This window comes from Rhinolophus sinicus, chromosome 14 (genome assembly GCF_057876585.1).
Source record: "Rhinolophus sinicus isolate RSI-liver-muscle chromosome 14, RSI-T2T, whole genome shotgun sequence".
NCBI classification, from domain to species: Eukaryota; Metazoa; Chordata; class Mammalia; order Chiroptera; family Rhinolophidae; genus Rhinolophus; species Rhinolophus sinicus.
Genome location: NC_142514.1, coordinates 147,219,485 through 147,237,743, shown reverse-complemented (window position 1 = coordinate 147,237,743; position 18,259 = coordinate 147,219,485). Strand labels below are relative to the sequence as shown.

Genomic DNA, 18,259 nt, shown 5'->3' with positions numbered 1-18,259 from the left:
CACATTTATGTGTTGACCAGCACACTTTCGAAGCTCTGTGCCGGTCATGGGGACGCCAGCCTGCTCTCCTGTGACAGTCTCCTGGAGCAGGCATACTGTTAGTACCTGCTCTACAGTTTTGCTTTTTACTTAACAGACCATTTTCTTAAGACTGTCCAAAAATAAAAGTTAGCCTGAGTAAAGAGCAGAGCTGGAAACTTATATAAGAATGAGAAATGATCACGTATCAGCACTGAGAAGGTGTACTCACCAAAGGACCTGGGTTTGAGCTGTGCTTTTGCTTTATCTTCTGGGATGTGAAAGGTCTGACATTAGTCAAAGAGCTGCCATTACCTCTTTGCCACCAAATTACCTCTGTATCCTAGAGCAGCGGTTCTTAAAATGTGGTTCTAGGATCCCTGGGTGGGGAGGGAGAGGTTCCCCAAAGCCTTTTAAAAGGTCCTCCCTTTTCCAACTATGTATCTTTATGTATCTTCAATACTTTGATAAAAACAATTTATCACAACAGATTGAATGCAGATATGAGAATCCAGCTGCTATCTATTAAACCAGACATTAAAGAGATTTTCAAAAATGTAAATGCCATTCTCAGTGGGAAATAAGGTTATTTTTCATAAAAACTGCTGTTTATGTTAATATTTAATAGGTTTATTAAAGTTATTTTTAAATGAGTTAATATTTTTCAATTTCTCATTAGTTTCTAACACAGTAAACATCACGTAGATATAACTCACATAAACAACAGCTCTCTAAGGGCCTCTGTAAAGGAGTCCTGAGACCAAAAGCCTGGAGACCCTGTCCTAGAAGACTCTGGCAGTCAATTTTTACTAATCAGTGGCTATCTTATCAGTATCATCAAAATGTTTTTGGTACACTAATGGCTGGTCCCCATGCATGACAGCGCCTTTCCCATCCTTTTCCATTTCCCCAGAGATCCAAAATATAATAATAATAATAGTATTAACAAAAATGATGGCTAATATTTTGAATGCATGCTATATGCAGACACTATTTTTAGACTCTTTGGTTCATTATCTTAATGAATCCTCACAATGCAATCCTCATAAGACGTAGAGACAATTTTATCCCTATTTTATACATGAAGAGGAATAAGACACAGAGAGGTCAAGTAACTTTTCCAACATCACAGAGCTGGTATATGTCACAGAAAGGGAAAATACAGAAAGGCAAAGAAATGAAATTGTGCCTTCAAGGATTCAAAGACCCCAAAAGTGGGCTCCTGGGAGGAACACTTCTCTCACCAGGAGCTTACCTCTTGTCTTCACCGGGCCACCAGCCCTACCCCGAAAGCAGCACTGACCCATGTGCTCAGGTGCCTACAGTGGGAGGACAGGCCAGGACTGGTGGCTGCTGGGGCCCCTAAAGTCCTCACCTTCGTGTAGTGGAACTGCATGGGGTCATCGGTGGAGAGAGAAACATGTAGCCCCTTGTGCAGAAATTCCCTCAGAGGGTTTTTGGAATATTCGAGGAACAGGCTGTTGTTGCTAAGAGGAGACATGGCAATGGGGATCTGAGCAAGGTAGTAGAGATACTGCAACACCGGACTCTGCAAAAGAACCACCAAACTCAGGTGACAGTGCCAGAGACAGGAGAGACGGAGGGAGGGAGGGGAGAACCATTATCAGAGGAAACCAGGGGTCTGGGTGGGGTCTATGCAAGCCCCCATTCAAGCCCGAGTTCTCCAAACTCAGTCCCCACCCTCACCGCCACCTCATTCCCACCTCCCATGCCCATCTCTCCCTGGGACAGCCCTCCTGCCCGGTGTAGGAAGTGCTCCCTCTTGGCTCCAAAGAGGAGGCACAGTTCAAGGCAGGAAGGACGGCTGACCCCAGGGGGTCAGGCCAGGAGATGCCCCACTTTTGTTGTTTTTTGCTCTGACCACAAACATTCAGGTTGAGACTATAAACACTCCAGTTCCTCAGAGGCGGGAAGGGGCAGACTTGACCAGGCTAGAGTGGTTTCCTGATGTAGCACCCGCCCCGCATGGAAATGTGACGGCTGATTAGACCTCCCCCAGACCAGGGCAGGGGAGCAGTCTGAGCAAACATGGTTCCTATGGGAGTGATCCAAACTAAGGAGAAGACTGAATGCAGAGAGTTCACGGTGGCATTATTTACAGCAGCGAAAAGTTGAATGGAGTCTGTCCAACAACTAGAGATTGGTTGAATCAATTATAGACCATCCACAGGGCAGGCCATTCTTCTAACGCCTTTAGAATGAGGAGCACAGATATTATGCTGCAGCCCAGAAAAATGCTTATTATACAAAGTTAAGGGACAAAGAGGGAACCAAAGCTTTGGGTTCATTATGGTAATAAGCATTTTAGAAATATGTTCTGGAAAAAAATATGGGAATTAGAAATAGTCCAAAGCTAATAACGGCTGTTTTGATTAAAGCAATAGCAATAAGGCTTTTTTTCCATTTCTCCATTTTTCAGAAAATCCAAATTGTGATAACATTTAACAGTATCACTTTCATAATTAAATATGAAACCAAGATGACTACAGACAGCCCAGCCCAGAAAAAGGTCCAGGCCTTTTAGCATCACTGGTCAGAGGCTCTCAGCGGGCGGACAAGAGCCCAGCGGAACCCTCTTCTCCCCAGGGGAGCCCCCGGCAGGACTGTCACGGAAAGGCAGGTGACTAGGAGTGGCCCAGTTACCTTCTTGAGGAGCAACCCATGGGAAATGTTGTCGGCAGTCAGGAAAGCAGACACCAGGTGGGTGATGGAGCCAGCCTCCCCACAGTGAGGCCGGAACAGGAATGTGCTCAGGCCTCGTTCCCTGCAGGAGAGTGAAGGCTCTTGATCAGCAAGGACCCCTGGTCCCCCCTTCCTGGGACTCCAAGGCCTAGGGCCTACTCCAGGGGAGACAGACACCCACAGCATTCAGCACAGCTGATGCAGGGCACCCTGGAAACTACCCCTCCCAAAAGGCAGAGGCCCAGGCACAGAGCTCCTCAGAGCCAAGAGACGTCATCTCTGGGGAACAGAGAAGGGGCTTAGGGGTAGAAAGAGACCCTGCCCTGTCCTCCATCCACACCTCCCCTTCTCCTCTTCACCAGGCCTTCCTTATAGTCCAGATTCATAGACCTTCAGAGCAGGAAAAGCCCTAGGAAACTATCAAGTCCAACCTCTTTGTTATAAAAACAGGCAAACCCAGAAAGTGCAATCAGACATTAGAAGTCACCGGGCAAGTCAGTGGCAAAGCCAGAACTAGAGCCCCTTCTCCAAAAGGCAGCCCAGGACTGCCCCCACCCCAGCACCAGGCCATCTTCTTTCAATCACAGTCCCATTCAAAACCTCCACACCCACAAACTAGCACTGGCTTAGGCTGAGCTAGTGAGGCCCCATGACCCAGGAGGGGCGGGAGGGTGGCTAGATTTGCAGGGAGGGGAGTAGGTAGCTCAGTGTTCTGCTGCCCCAGGCATCTGCCTCCTGCCACGTGTGCCTCATTGGCATGTAGGCACTGGCGGGAGCCCGTGCATGTAAGACATCTGGACATAAGCTCCATGAAGCCATCGACTTAGTCTGCTTTGCTCCCTATGCCTCGGACAGTGCCTGTCACATAGCAGGTGCAATCATGTATTGCATGAGTAAGTGCACGTGTGAACACTGCTGGTGTGGTTGCAGGTGAACATGCCTATGTGTTGGCATATCGTATGTCTGTATCATATCAGGGATGGACAGGTACACATGTAGGTGTGGGTGGGCATGTGCGTGAACACGTGTGTGTGCCAGCGTGGGCTCTGGCTTCGTGGTGCTATGTATGATGGTGTGTGTTGTAGTGGGCATGCCTACCTGTGAGGGCCGTGGCCGCGTGTGCAGGGCCGAGCACCCACCTGCGGAGGTTGTTGAGCACCATGATGTTGGCGTACATGTAGTACAGGTAGTAGCTGTAGGGCGGGTTCTGCTCACTGGTCCAGATGTCCGGGCTCGGGCTCTTGTCCGAGAACATGTGTTCGCTGTGCTTGGACTCATCATCCACGCTGTCAAATCCTGTCACCTGGGCAGGAGGAGGGGTCCTGCATCAAGCCCGGGCAGATGAGCTGCCAGAGGCCTTGGAGTCCAGGGTCTCAGGTTCACACCTCAGCTGGGGACCCAGTGACCAGCCCGAGGGATGGGGAGTGGGCACAGTGCTGCTATCTGTCCAGAGTTCTGCTCTGCACTCACTAGCTCCAGGCTTCACGGGAACTCTCAGGGCCTGGCATGGGGTGATGTCAGCCCCTCAGTATGCAAGCAATGCAGGGCCTCGAATTGGACCTCCCATAGGCCTCAGCACAAAATATGTCCAAACCCAACTCCCCCCCATCCTCCTCCTTCTTCTCCTCAAGGCTTCTTCACCCACTGTCAGCAGTGGCCCCTAAAAGCCACACTATCCACCTCTCAAGACACCAGGCACCAGGAGGCCCCCTAGACTTCCCTCTCACTCACCTTCAGGTTTTGCCGAGGTCCGGTCAACCTACACCTATGCCCACCGCTCGGCCCAGAGTCCCTGGCCTGCCTCCTGTATGCGCCATACTTTTCCTACTCGGGAGGCAGCATGGTAGGGGGATAATGACTCCTGCTCAGGAGTCAGGCTCCTGGATGTGAATTCCAGTTCTGCCACTTTTTAGCTTTCTGATCTCTGTTTTAATCTCTCCATGTGTAAAAGGAAGCTGGTGCTTCAAAGGGCTGTTGTAGGGATTAAATGAGACAATCCAAGGAGAGCACTTAACACAGGTTCTAACACACAGCAAGCACATAATACTGCTTATTACTAACACCAAGGACGTGGTGTAAAATGGTGTAAAGTAGGGGAACTGTGTGGCTGAAGCGAGATCATTTTGTGGTGTGGAACACGGGGGCAGGCAGGAAACACTAAATGTGAGCTGTTCCAGTGAGTTCAAGGCCCATCATCTGTCTGCGTTGCCGGAACAGGCCGCCGACCCTCATCTTGCCCTCTTCCCCCCACCTCCAGCCACCTTCTATTCCAGGCCATTCTCTACACAACAGCCAGGATGGTGTTTGTCTAAAACATAAATTCAACCTTGTCCCTCAGCTTGTGCAAACCCTTTCCTGGTAGCCTCCCTCCGCCCCGCCACCCTCCCTCCCCCCTACACACACACACACACACACACACACTTACACTTAATCACCCCTCCCCCATCGCCCCAGCCCTCTGGAATCTTCCCTCCCTCCCTCCTTGTCAGAAATCAAGCCCCTAACCTCCACCAGATACTGAACTTGCTTCTCACTGTCTCCAGCCACCTCTGTGCCAGGCACCCAGAGGGAGGGACCAGCTCCTGTCCCCTTCATGCCCTTTTGGTTCAGTCTCTCCTCCATCTCTCTCTCTCCCATAACTAACCACATATGGAAGATAAATATATTTTGTGGGGCTTGTGTACTTAACCAAACAAGGAGTGAGGACCACAGTTTCTAGGGAAAAGCAGGAGAGCTGAAATGTCTGCATGTCTAAGAAGCCCAGAGGCTTCTGAAAGCCAGAGTATCCACGCCCTACCCCCCACCCCCCAATTTCCCCCAGTGTAGGAGGCGGGATCCAGGCTTTCCAGCCCCACCTGGCCAGGAACTGACTTGCAGTCCTCGCCCCTGCTGCCTGCTCAGCACCCCTCCCCGAACCCCGCCCCCCTGAGCTGCCCCTGAGAAGGGGACTTCCCTCCCTGGGAGAAGGTGTTATTTTAGAAATTCAGCCTCTTGGGGCTGGCGACCCCACACCTTGGGCACAGGAGTCACAGGCTCTGACAAGGGAAGCCGATGCCACCCACAGGGACTCCTCCCCTCCAGGCCACTGTGCACATGGCCTGAGGCACCACCTACACTTACATATTTGAGGAAGAGGTGAAGCTCACGGTGATCTTGGGGGTTGACTGTGGCCTCAAAAAGGGGCAGGAAGATGTTCTCCAGCATCTTCCCAAAGTTTGGCAGCAGCCTCTTTGACCTAAATATGTCACTGAGGGAAGCAAAGACTCCATGGTTAAGGTGGACCCACCTGCCCCCTTGGCCTGTTGGAGGCCAACCTCAGTCACTTCCTCAGGCAGCTCGTGTCCCCATTTAAACACCCAGAGTAGAGTCAGAGATGTGGCTTGAACACGATCCCTCCTCAACTCCTAGCAAGTTCTGCAATATTAGGCATTGGTTTGCAAACTCAACACCTACCTAAGCCCATCAGAGGGCTTTCTCAAGCCAGAGGCCATGCTGGGAGAAGGATGGAGGGATTCAGGTTGACCAAGGGTCTGAGAAATGAATCCTCCTATTTCCCTGTGATCCAAACTCTCTGCCACTCAGCTCAGTTCCCCGAAACCACAGGCCCCAGCCTGTCCAGGGACCATGAGCCCCACATCAGCCAGACAAGTGGAGAGGACAGTGGTGGTCTGAGCCATATCCAGGGAGAAGGCCAACAATGTAGACCACCACAAGGTTACTCATACCCAGGTGCTCACCCAAAAGGACAGCTACGTCCTGCAGTGAGAAGATGGGCAGTCGTTCCCACCAGGCCTTTGCACACGTATGTTCTTCACAGAGTACGAGTTTGTCCCAAAGACATCTCTGCTGACCACCCCTCTCTATGGGAAAAGCTCTGGAGAGAAGAGGCCTGAGCTGGCACTGGAACAGATCCCACCCTTCAATAGTGCAGACTCAGCAGCCCGTGCAGGGCCGGCTGGAGCCCAAAGGGCACAGATGGACAGTGGGCCACCTCACTTACTAGATCCGGGGCACCTGGATGATCCAGCGCATGTTGGGTGAGTAGACCTTGTGCTGGATGAACCAGCGGGCGAGGTTGGGCCACTCATCAGGACTGCGGCCGTAGATGGAGAGCCGTGGCTCTGAGTACTGGTACTTGCTCTCTTCCAGCTCCCGGGCCACCTCCTGGCACCAAGAAGAGCTCAGGTCAGGCCAAGAGCACCCCAGCTGCTGGACCCTGCAGCTCCCTCAGCCATCTGCTCCCGGGCTGGGGAGACCTGATCTGCAGCGCCTTGCTGCAGAGGAAGCACTCACTCTGCCTCAGCAGAGGCTCCTTCTTAGAGATAGGCCTTGGGTCTGCACCGTCACAGGCATAACCGGCCAGGCAGCAGACATGGCTCCGCATGGAGCTAAGCTGCTCCCAGCCAAGTTTAGGCTGCAAACAGACAGGACCGCAAGCTTGGACGCTGTGAGTGCTCCCAAGGTGGATACCCTCCCCCTCCTCGTTTGCAGTTGGCACAGAGGGCACACACAGGACCAGCCTGCACGTGGTCAGGAGCTGGCGGCCAAGGCTGGAGCACTGAGCGCCTGAGCATCTCAGCCTTTCCAGAGCTGGATGTTGGATTGACAGGGATTTGGGAAGGGGTAGAAGACAAGGAGGCCATGCGTGGCCCCCCATCCTCTGAAAGCAGATGCTGTCAGGTGTCTGCGGATGAGTTGGAGAGGCTGAGGGCTCACTCACCTTAACCATCCGAGCAAAGTACTCTCCTCCCAGGTAGTTTTCAGTTTTCAAATATAGGTCACGCAGCTCACTGGCCCCCACAGGGTTGTATTTGGAGTTGAACTTATCAAAGCGATGGAATGTCTGCCGGCCCTGGAGAGAGAAGGCCACCACCTATATCACCACGTCATTCTATAGTCACCACACACATTCCCCTCTCCAAACCTTATGTGTAGCCACACTGAAAGATGTCTTCTATGTCAGTTATTGCATGAAATCTTGGAAGGTACTGGGGTCAGAACCATGTATCCTCACTTGGCGAGCCCTGGGGTCCTTTTGTGAGGTCCTCTGTGAAGAGGGACCAGGGGACATTGTGCTCCAAGCGACCATGGCTAGGAGCATGACTGGCTGAGTGAGCAGAGAATACTGAACTATTGAACAATCAATAGCAAAATGTGTCCTATTAAAGCTTAGATTTTGTGAGGCACTTTATCTCATTCAACATTTTGTTTAACACAGGTTTTTGGGTTTTTTTAACACAGATTTTTTTAATTGTGGTAAATTATACATAACACACAATCTACCATCTTAACCATTTTTAAGTGTACAGTTCAGTGGTAATAAATACATTCACACTGCAACCATCACCACCATCCATCTCCAGAACTCTTTTCATTTTGTAAAACTGAAACTCTGTACCCACTGAACAATAACTCCCCATTCTCCCCTTCCCCCAGCCCCTGGTAACCTCTATTCTCCTTTCTGTCTGTATGAATTTGTTTACGTACCTCATACAAGTGAAATCACACACTATTTGTCCTTTTTTATCTGGTTTCTTTGACTTAGCAAAAAATTTTCAAGGTTCGTCCATGTTGTGGCAGGTACCAGTGCTTTATTCCTTTTTAGGGCTGAAAAATATCCCATTGTTTGGCTATACCACATTTTGTTTTTTCATTCACCTATCGATGGACTTTTGGGTCGCTTCCAGCTTTTGGCCATCGTGGATAATGCTGCTATAAGTACTGATGTGCAAGTGTCTGTTTTAGTCCCTGCTGTCATCAGTTCTTTGAGATACATACCTGGGAGTGGAATTGCTGGAATACATGGTAATTCTATATTTAGCTTTCTGAGGAAACTCCATACTGTTTTTCATAGTAACTGCACCATCATTTAGTATTTTAATAACTTTGTAATGTCAATAGGCCCATGGCAGCCACCATTTTACAGGCAAGGAAATAAAAGCGTGTGTTGTTTAAAGGGAAACAATTCCTAAGTGACAGACGTGGAATTAGAACTGGGACCTGCCTGACTCCAAGTCCTACACTCTTTTCCCCTGCCCCATGGGCTGCTCCCAGCCCTGTTATTCTCTGATCCAAATTACGTCTCACCATCTCCACAGCTAGAAGAGAAAGAGCTGCTCCCACAGCCAGCCTCTCTCCTAGCACCATCATGGCTGCTTTTCAGGGGGGCTGAGTCCCCAACCAGGACAGCTCGGGACACTGCGCAGACGCTTACTCACCGCGTGGACGTCCAGCGAGTCCACAGTGAGATCGTAGGGGTCCATGTGCAGGCTGTCGAATACCTGCCGCAGGGTAATCTTCCGGCCATGCTTCTCCGCCACAACTCGGTCGGGCTCCGTCTGATACGTGTGTTTGATGAAGCGCAGCAAGTGCTTCTGGTTCATACAGGCCGCTGCGTGGATGTGCGTGTCCACCTACAACACAGCACCCGCCAGCCCGTGAGCCGGGCCACATCCCCTGGCCACAGGAGTTAGGATGTCCAACCCTCAGCACCTTTGGGGCCACCGAGGCAGCCCCTCCCAACGCCTGGAGGCCCCCTCCCCATTTCTCCTCCAGACTTCAGAACGGGGCTCCCTCCCCCTAGCCTTGCTGCCCAATCCACTTCCTTCCAGCATCAAGAGATCTGTTTAAAATATAGATTGGATCTGGCCACGCTCCTGTTAACAAAACTATAAAGGACCCCATGTCTTCAAGATAAAGCCCAAGCTCCTTAGCCTGAGCTTCAAGGCTGACTTGAAGCCTTAACTCCTACCTGCCACTGTCCTGCTCTATCCTGCCACTCCTACCAGAAAGACAGACCACCAGACATCAGAGAAATGAAATGATTCAAAGCACCAAAAATACAGTGTAAACATACAGGCACCTCAGCCATACTGGTTTATGTGGATGGATGCACAAGAGAACATTAGCCTGGCTTAGCGAGGCCTGACACAGCTGGGCTCAACTACCTCAGCATGACTCAGCACCTTCTGGGCTTTCTGTTTGTGTTTCCAGCTTCCCAGTGACACCCTGCAGGGGGCACAACATTACTCCCCTGAGTCACAATATGAGGAAGGAAAACAAGAAACAAGGGAATGATCCAGGAAGCATCCAAACTTCAGAATCTCCAAGGTGATTATTTTTGGAACAAGTAAGACATCACTAGATGTCAGTGTTTTTAATTCACCAGAGGACCTTCTTTCATCTAAGATCCAGTTCTAAACAAACAGTAGAGTTTCCAAACAGGGCTGGCCCATAGCTGGGCCCTAAGCCAACACTGACCATTTCCATAGCCAGGCAGATATCAGTAATCAATTACAGCCTCTTTTCACTAAGCTTTGGGAGAAGCCTGAGGCAGCCACTCCCAACTGGTTAAGTTTGGCACAGAAGATGAAACCTATTTGCTATCCCAGACATTACATTTACACCAAAGTGGATAAGGCCTAATCCTCCCCAAGCAGCAAGCATACTCAGCCCCTCCTTCTTAGCTCTGAGCAGAAAATAATTGTCTCAGTTAGACAGTCTTGCTGGTTGGACCTCAGGATGTCGTAATTCATGACCCACTGCAATGTTGCACGTGCTTTCACAAATACTACCCACATCACAGCCATGCACAGCTCCTACCTCTGAGCACAGCCCTAGCCTACCCCACAATACTGATCGCCATCTGGGACTATGGAGGCCACCCTCCCAGCCCATCCTGGATTTCAGAAAGGCAGCTCTCCTCCCACAGGATATAGCCCCCAGGAGACAGGGAGGGGCAGGCGCAGGCCTGACTCAGAGCAGACCTGGGCCTATGTTTATGGACTGACTGGTGACAGAGAACAGGCCACTGTGTGACAGCACAGGGGTCAAGGTCATCTCTGTCCAGACAGCACGCTAACCTCAGAATGACAGGGAACCCCGAGGATGGGTGGACTCTCTCCCACATGGTGGCCAGAGAGAAGCTGGTTGGCCCCGGAACACCCACTGGGACCCCACCGCAGTAGCAAAGTGTCGGAATCAGTGCAGTCAGGCAGCAGGACGCAGTCAGGCCCAGAGCATTCACATATATGGAGGGCAGGCCTGCACCGGGTTGGGCGAGGAGTTTCCCTGGACGCCCATCTGGGCCTGTGCTGGATATGTAGGCTGTATTTAGACAGGGCTGAGAGGAGCTGGCATAAAGACTGAGGCACCCACCTGTCTGAACACCTAGGGTTCACAGAGAAGGAACAAATGGTGCTTGAAGGTGAAAATGCCAGGTAGGTAGTTCTAACCTACATCCTTTCACCTCAACCTGGAAATAGACACTTCATAAGCCTCACACTCTCACTTCTTAACGATCCCATCCAAGTGAGAATCTATACCAGACCCCATGATGTTTAACAAACATGATTTTGGGGCCTCCCCAGAGGGGACCTTCCATCTACCGTTGCTGAGCGCCCCCAGCCTGAGCTGGGCTTTCCCAAAGGAGCCACTCCTCCCAGGGCAGACCCCAAGGAGGGGCAATCTTCCAGAGGTCCCACCTGGGACGAGGCCCCTATGAAGATGACAACCCCACTGTGACTCAGGTGTGGCAATCCCTCCTCCAGGCAAAGCCAGCCTAATCTCCACCCTTCCCCCATGAACTTCTCTCTCAGCTTATTACCATACCCCAGCCCCTCCCTGCTTCCTCTGAGAACCCCATGAGCCCCTGCATGATCCAGAACCCCACAGGCCTCTGCAGCCCACCGCTCCCCTCTCTCCCTACACCTGAGCTCCAGCCACACTGCATTGTTGGCAGTTATGGCAATGCACTACTCATAGTCTCTCTCTTCTCCCATACCACTCTCTCCCTCCTGGTATTTGCATATGCTGTTCCCTCTGCCTGGAGTGCCATCACTTCCATTGCCCTACCTCACCCTTTCCTGGCTAACTCCCACTCTTTAAGTCAGTTCTGGCCTTTTCATGAAAGCCATTCCTGTCACATTTATCACACTAATTGTAACAGGCTGGGAACTTCTTGTAGTCAGGAAGTGACTCTTCTCCAACATCAAATGCCCCATGCTTAGCACTGATCCCTTGCCTCACTGTACAGTAAGTAAATGGAAGAAATTGGAAAAGCCGGAGGCTGTGATCATTTGCCATCTGAGCCCAGGTCAAGCCAGCTCATCCACTCGAGGGGAGGGGCAGAGAGGAAACACATACTTTTCTTTAAACACACCTGATCCCAAAGGAAGCAATATCATAAACTCCCAAGTCCAAAGAGGTCTTAACAGCTTTTTTTCTCCATGATTAATTTAATATATCCTCTACCTTAAAAGTAACCTGGCCTCAACTCATGACCTGTTAACAGGGCATGCCCTGTTTTCCAGGGAAGAGGGCACTTGCAACAGGTACACAATATGGGTGCCAAGTCCCATCTGAGGTACGGCCTGATGCACGGAAGGCAACACACGCCTTCTGCACGTACACATCACACTGCTCTGGCCAAGGCAGGCCACACAGGGGACTAGCCCCAGATAGCTCAGGGCATCCCAGTAGGTCAGGAGGGGTCCGGGAGGGTGGCTCTGCACGCTGGCCCACTAACGCACCTTTCTCACATTATAGAAGTCTCGGTGGGGGTTACTCTTCAACTCTTTGAACTCGGACATTTCATTTAACATCTCATGAAGGCTGAACTTGGATTCCAGAAAGTTCAGTCGCCGGTGACAATATGTTTTCCTGCAGGTTGGGAAGGGGGAGAAACCATAGTTGAGGAGAAGTCTTATCACGCTCTCCAGTGTCTGCAGGGACCACCCCTTGGGTGGGAGGTCAGGATGGAGCAGAAAGGGATGAGGAGCTTCCAGCTTTCTATAGACCCAGCTGAGTTGTGTAAGCACATCCATGTACTCTGTGGAACGAGTGGGCAGTTGATTCAGGGCAGTGGAGCTGACTCTGCAACCTCATACAGCTTCTCTGACTTCTAGCTCTAGGTGCTTAGGCAATTTGATCTCGAGCCTCTGCTTCCCATGAACAAATATGGAGCTGACAATGCCCAAGACTGACGGAGGGTTAACTTGGTTTTTATGCATGTGAAGGGCCTGCCTCTGAGCAGTGTGGACACTCATTAAAAGTCTCCCTCCTTCATCCTTTCCTTTTCCTTTCCTCCCGTCTATGTTCAGCCACCTTGAATTCTTCGAAAGGAGTTTGACTTCTGCCCAGGAAATCAGTAATAGAGTCAAACTATCAGGAGTGACCTGCCCACCTTGGCGTGCAGAGGAATCACCCTCTGACTAAATGGCTTCCCCCCAAGCCCCACAGCCCGAGGACTGCTCAACTCTGAGGTTTGCACTGTGGGCAGATGGAAGGTAGTAACAAACATCTCAGAGGAATGTAGACATGTTTGTTACTAGGAGAGAAATCTCTGCTAGGACTGATGCCCCCCCCCCCCCACCAGCTGGCAAAAGCCACTGGGGGTAGGAGTGCCTACTGTGCAAGGCCAACTGCCAACCCACACGCAGCCCGGATGCCTGGCCACATGCCTGTGCCTACAGCCACACGGTACCCTCAACCACAATTCATGCCACGTGCTTCCTTGTGCCCCCACATTAACAGCAGCTCCCTTGGCGTCCAATCACTTGGACTCTCAGAAGGAATGGCTGCCTCCCCTGGAACAGCACCGTCATCTGTCTGCCAAGACGAGCCCCAGAGCGGAGCACAGGAGTGTCTTAGACTGAAAAGGGATTTCAGAAGTCATCTCACGCAGTATCTCTCGCCAGCAGGACTTACCTTAACAGCCTCCCAGACAGGACAGCCACTGAGCCGTTTCCCTCTCTGCCAAGGCTTCCCCTCAAAGCTCCTCACGTTGGCTGAGGTGAGCCTCCCAGGAACTCCCCCACCCCCTCCCAGGTCTTATCTCTGCCCTCAGATCAGTGAGGACCAGCAGCCACACCCCCTTGGGCCCACTCTCCTCCCTTGGAGACTAGCCTCACACCCATTCCCAGTAGAACCCAAAAGGCAGGACAAAAGAGAAGTGCCCCCGAGGTGACCAGCACACTCCCCCTCCCTCAGACTTCCAATTCTGCCTGGGCACACCCTGCGCAGCACAGCCTCTTGGAGGCTCAGAGTCCAGGCCTGGTGAACTTCCATTGTCGATTAGCTTTAAGTGCTCACCAAGAAGTGAGGGGCCAAAGGAAAAGATTAAGAAGTACAAATTGGCAGTTCCAAAATAGTCATGGGAATATGAAGTACAGCAGAGGGAAGACAGTCAATAACATGATAAGAATTATGCATGATATCAGATGGGGACTAGACTTATCAAGATCATCACGTCGTAAGGTATATAAATGTCTAATCACTATGTTATACACCTGAAACTAATAGAATATTGTATGTCAACAGTAATTGAAAAACAAAACTTATTTTTTTTAAAGTGAGGGGCCAAATTCAGGAAGACAACTACCTGCCAGGTCAGCGTGAGCCAAGCCCACAAGCATCATGGGGCGGGGGGCACAAAATTCCCAGGCTCCCTGCACTGTCCCCTCCAGAAACACGGAAAACCCAACACCTGAAGCAACAGTTTGCATCACTTCTCCATCATCTTAGAGGAATGCCCTGGGCTGGTAACCCTGCCAGGCTGCCGTCCTGCCTGGGGACAGGGGTGACAGCAATTTTAAGGTACACAGGTGGCCACCAGCAAACAGAAGCTCAGAAGCTCCACGCCTATGTATGGAGAAGGGACAGGTAGTACCAACTCTAAGAATATGCCAACCTACGATGGAAAATTATTCCAGAAACCCACAGAGACTGGGTATAGGGGAAACCACTCTCTTTTTGGGCTGGTTTGAGTGCAGGAAAGCCCAGGGTTAGCCTTTCCCACCTGTTCCTACAGAATAGCTCCCATGCAAGCAGAGGCAGACGGGGCAAAGCTGGCTTACGTGGGACCATCCGTGATAAGAGCCAGGATGTGGCTCATGTCCATCGTGTAGGTCTCCAGGTCGGGGTAGGGCAGGTTGTGGGGCTCCTGGCTCTCCAGCATCTTCTGGTTGTCATACACAAAAAGGATGCCGCCCTGCATGCGGACCAGGTAGCCCAAGTTGGGGGGCGCGTCATCCAGGCCATAAGGGTCTTCCTGGGGCGGTGGGGGAGGGTGGAAGTCTGCAAAACAGGAATGAGTGATGCCAAAATGCCCTTGAGCTCATGAGCTCACGTGGGCTCAGAAGGCAGGTTCTTCCTACAGAAAACCCAGCTGCCCTCCAACCCCCCACCCCCACCCCAGCATCTCATATTCCCTTTCCTGCTTTATTTTGTCTCCTTAGTACTTACCACCATGCAAAATAATTTCACTTAGTTATCTTGCGTAGTATTTGTTTGTTCTGTGCACTGCCATCTCCCTGTTTCCTAGAACCGTCCCTGGCACGTAGCTGGCACTTCGATACATTTTTTTTTTTATTTAACTGAACTGAACTGAAGCCTCTTGGGTGCTTCAGGGATGCTAGGCATATTACAAAGGGCAGCTCTATCTTCTCCTAATAAGAGAACAGAGAGCACCTGTGATGGCCCAGTGGGAATAGCTGTCCCTGTCCTTCCACATCTTCCTGAGCCCAGAGAGACCAAGGGGCTAGATGAAGAAGCACCCCTCCTCCCCAGAGGAACAGAAAATAGATAGCTTATCTCCCACAGAGGAGGGAATGCCAACGGCAGAGCTGTCTGTCCCCACCCCTATGGGTTGAGTTAGCCCGCAGGAGGCAGAAAACTACTCTTGGCTATTCCCCAGCTATGAGACATTGAGCAAACCCCTTTACATCTCTGATCCTGTCTGTTCATCTGATGATAACACCCCCTGCCTTAACAGGCTGTTGCGAGGGCTGCAATAGTGGGTATAGGAAAATGCTTTGTAAATAGTAAAGCCCAACAAATAAATTATAGGGCATTATTCTCGTTACTCTCATAATGAGTTTTCCTGACTCTTGATAAACTCTGTCTCTGGCCAAGGAACAGGTTCTGCTAAATAGCAGTAGAACTGGGGGCTTTAACTCTGCACATCAGCCAACCCCACATAGCAGCCAGCTGCCCAGCTGCCAGCCTGGGCAGGAGGAAAACCTGGAATCTTCACTAAAGGAAGCAACTACGGTGGGGTGACCTGCCTGGGTGTCCCCCGTCAGTGCTTGGAATAGCCTGCCCCTGGAGCAGATGTGACGTGTCATAGGGGCTGAAGCAGCACAGATCTGGGCACTGATGTCCCCCCCGCCCCCCCAATAAGGCACAGCCACAAGCCAGCTCAGGAATCCCTAAAACATGCCAGTGGACTGTCAGGTGTAGGCAGAACAAATGCCTGCGTGACGCCACAGCCTCCACCCCATCACACACATGCCCAGGACCTCTGGGTACTCTGTTTTGGATAAAGTACACATTTGACAGCCATCCCTGTCTGCCCTTGCCAAAACTGGGGCAGGTGGGATCGACTTCCCTCAGACAGACAGGGAAATGGTCCCAGAAGGGCTAAGATTGACACAGAGCCCAAGTGGTAACAGATGCTCAAAGACTAGGTCTCAGAGCTTCAAGGAAGCCAGAGATGGGAGACATCTTAGCACCAACTTCACCCCAGGGGCAGCTAGGGTCCTGAGCACTGGCACAGACCAACAGGCCCTCATCGGATCCCCCATCACCAACTTTCAATATTGAGGTTTCCTGTTGTCCTCTTTCATATTACTTACAGCCCCTACTGTTCCTGGGTTCTTCACAGGCCAGAGTCCACCAGAAACCACCCTGCCCTCTCTAATTTCCCTTCCCCAAACTCCACAGCATAAATGTAGCTACCATTTAGTGAACATTCACTGGATGCCAGAACTACATTAAGTACTTCACATGCATTCTCTCATTTAATCCTCACAACAGGTCCAGGATTAGTATTATTCCCATCTTATAGACTGAGAAACTGAGGTTTGGAGAAATACCTTGCCCAAAAAAGTAGCAGAGTTTAGAGCAGATACAGATGGATTTGACTCCAGAGCCTACTTCCTCTGCCCAGAACATGCTCCCTGTACCTACCCCCACCCCACCCCACCCCCAATTCGGCATTTATTGCCTGATCGTGTTGTTTTGAACATCCCATGCGACACTGCCTGTCTCCCTGGAGGACTCCCAAGATCGGGACTGCCTTCATCTTTCTCTTAACTCCCACAGCTCAGCTTTACCCAGGGCCAGGCACCCAGTGCACATAGAATCAATCTTGGGGAAGCCAGTAAACTTGATGTAGGAGAAGCCGACACCAGGGTCCTGCCCTTAAAACACCATCCAGGGGAAATACACCCAGCCAGTGAAATGTCTTAGCCAACTCTCGGGCCATGCCCCACTTGCGACCCCACCTGTAGCCACAGCACCATACCTGGGCAGCCCTCTTCTGGAGGTGCCATGTCTGCCCACTGATAACCCAGGTACTGGGCCGTGGTCCGTGGGAAGTGGTGATAGGCGAGCCGGGCGTACTTCTCCCGGATCATCAGGGCCTTGGCCAGGCTCTTGGCAGCCTGCTCATAGTCTTCCACAGTGATCTGCAGAAGGGGGCACAGAAGAGAGTTCACACAGCAAGCCTGACACCACTGGCCCAAACGCGATCTGCTGAAGGGCTGGCCCTTGGCTGGCAGCTGGGAACTCGGGTTTCACGGGTATTCCTACTATTCCTTAACTAAGCAAGAGTGGTTCGCCATGCCCAACCTATTTGTACAGACACTCTGGTTTATGCCGAACACCTATTTCCTTCTGGGAGTCTGGAATGTGGGGACGTGCTATGCAGATGTGTGGCCAACCTCAATAAAAAGCTTGAGCGCTAAGTCCGTGATAGATGACACTTCACACGTGTTGTCACAATGCGATCTGAGGAATTGTATTGTGGTGACTCCACTGGGAGAGGGCTTCCTCCAGACTCCACCCCAGGGATCTGTTCCCTGGGCTGACTTTGCTCTGCATCCTTTCACTGTAAAAAATCCTAGTCAGAGCACAGTTATGTGATGAGTCCTAGGTGTCCTAGAAAATCACTGAACCCAGGGGTGGTCCCGGGGACCCCTGACACAGGAGGAGCGTTAGGGCTGCTGGGAGGGAGGCAGGTACTCTGGCCTGCACAGCACAAGGCCAGCCTCCAGCGCGCTGATTAAACCACAGACCTGCTGTTGCACCCAGCACACGAAGAGGCAAAGCCCGGACCATATCCCTGATGAGGGTATCATCCTTTTCAGTTGAGAAAATACATGGGTCCCTCGAAGGTAAAAATGAAAACTTCTGTGTGCTCCATCTGCTGCTTTGCCAACCCCAGGCTTTTGATTCATCTGGCAATCACCCCAATTCACCCAGTCAACAAGCACATATTAACATGTGTCATGTGCCACTCCTTTTCTGTAGATTTTATTTGGTCCTCACTGCAATCCATTTTACAAATCGGGAAACCAAGACCCAGAGAGGATAAATCACACATCAGGAAGTTACAAAGTCAAACTTCAGACTCTGCTCTGACTGATCCCCAAAGGCCAAGGACATTCTGCTTTCCCAGGGCTGCCTCGTATTCAAAGAATGAGATAAATTCCCACCTTCCAGTGGGCTCATTAATTTTAGTCTGTTTGGGAAGGAT

The 18,259-nt window shown here is 51.2% G+C and overlaps 1 protein-coding gene across 9 annotated transcripts in view; it reads right to left on the bottom strand.

Annotated features, from left to right (window-relative positions):
• AMPD3 (adenosine monophosphate deaminase 3) overlaps nt 1-18,259 on the bottom strand; it is a 44,914-nt gene that overhangs the window by 3,294 nt on the left and 23,361 nt on the right. For all 9 annotated transcript variants that reach the window (XM_074335991.2, XM_074335990.2, XM_019729036.3 and 6 more), the window contains exons 4-13: nt 17,027-17,189; nt 14,577-14,796; nt 12,252-12,381; nt 8,940-9,134; nt 7,442-7,573; nt 6,722-6,885; nt 5,842-5,968; nt 3,861-4,024; nt 2,683-2,803; nt 1,394-1,567 (exon numbers count right to left, since the gene is read on the bottom strand). In XM_074335991.2, the coding sequence (XP_074192092.1) occupies nt 1,394-1,567; nt 2,683-2,803; nt 3,861-4,024; nt 5,842-5,968; nt 6,722-6,885; nt 7,442-7,573; nt 8,940-9,134; nt 12,252-12,381; nt 14,577-14,796; nt 17,027-17,189 (1,590 nt within the window). The remainder of the gene's footprint in view (nt 1-1,393; nt 1,568-2,682; nt 2,804-3,860; nt 4,025-5,841; nt 5,969-6,721; nt 6,886-7,441; nt 7,574-8,939; nt 9,135-12,251; nt 12,382-14,576; nt 14,797-17,026; nt 17,190-18,259) is intronic.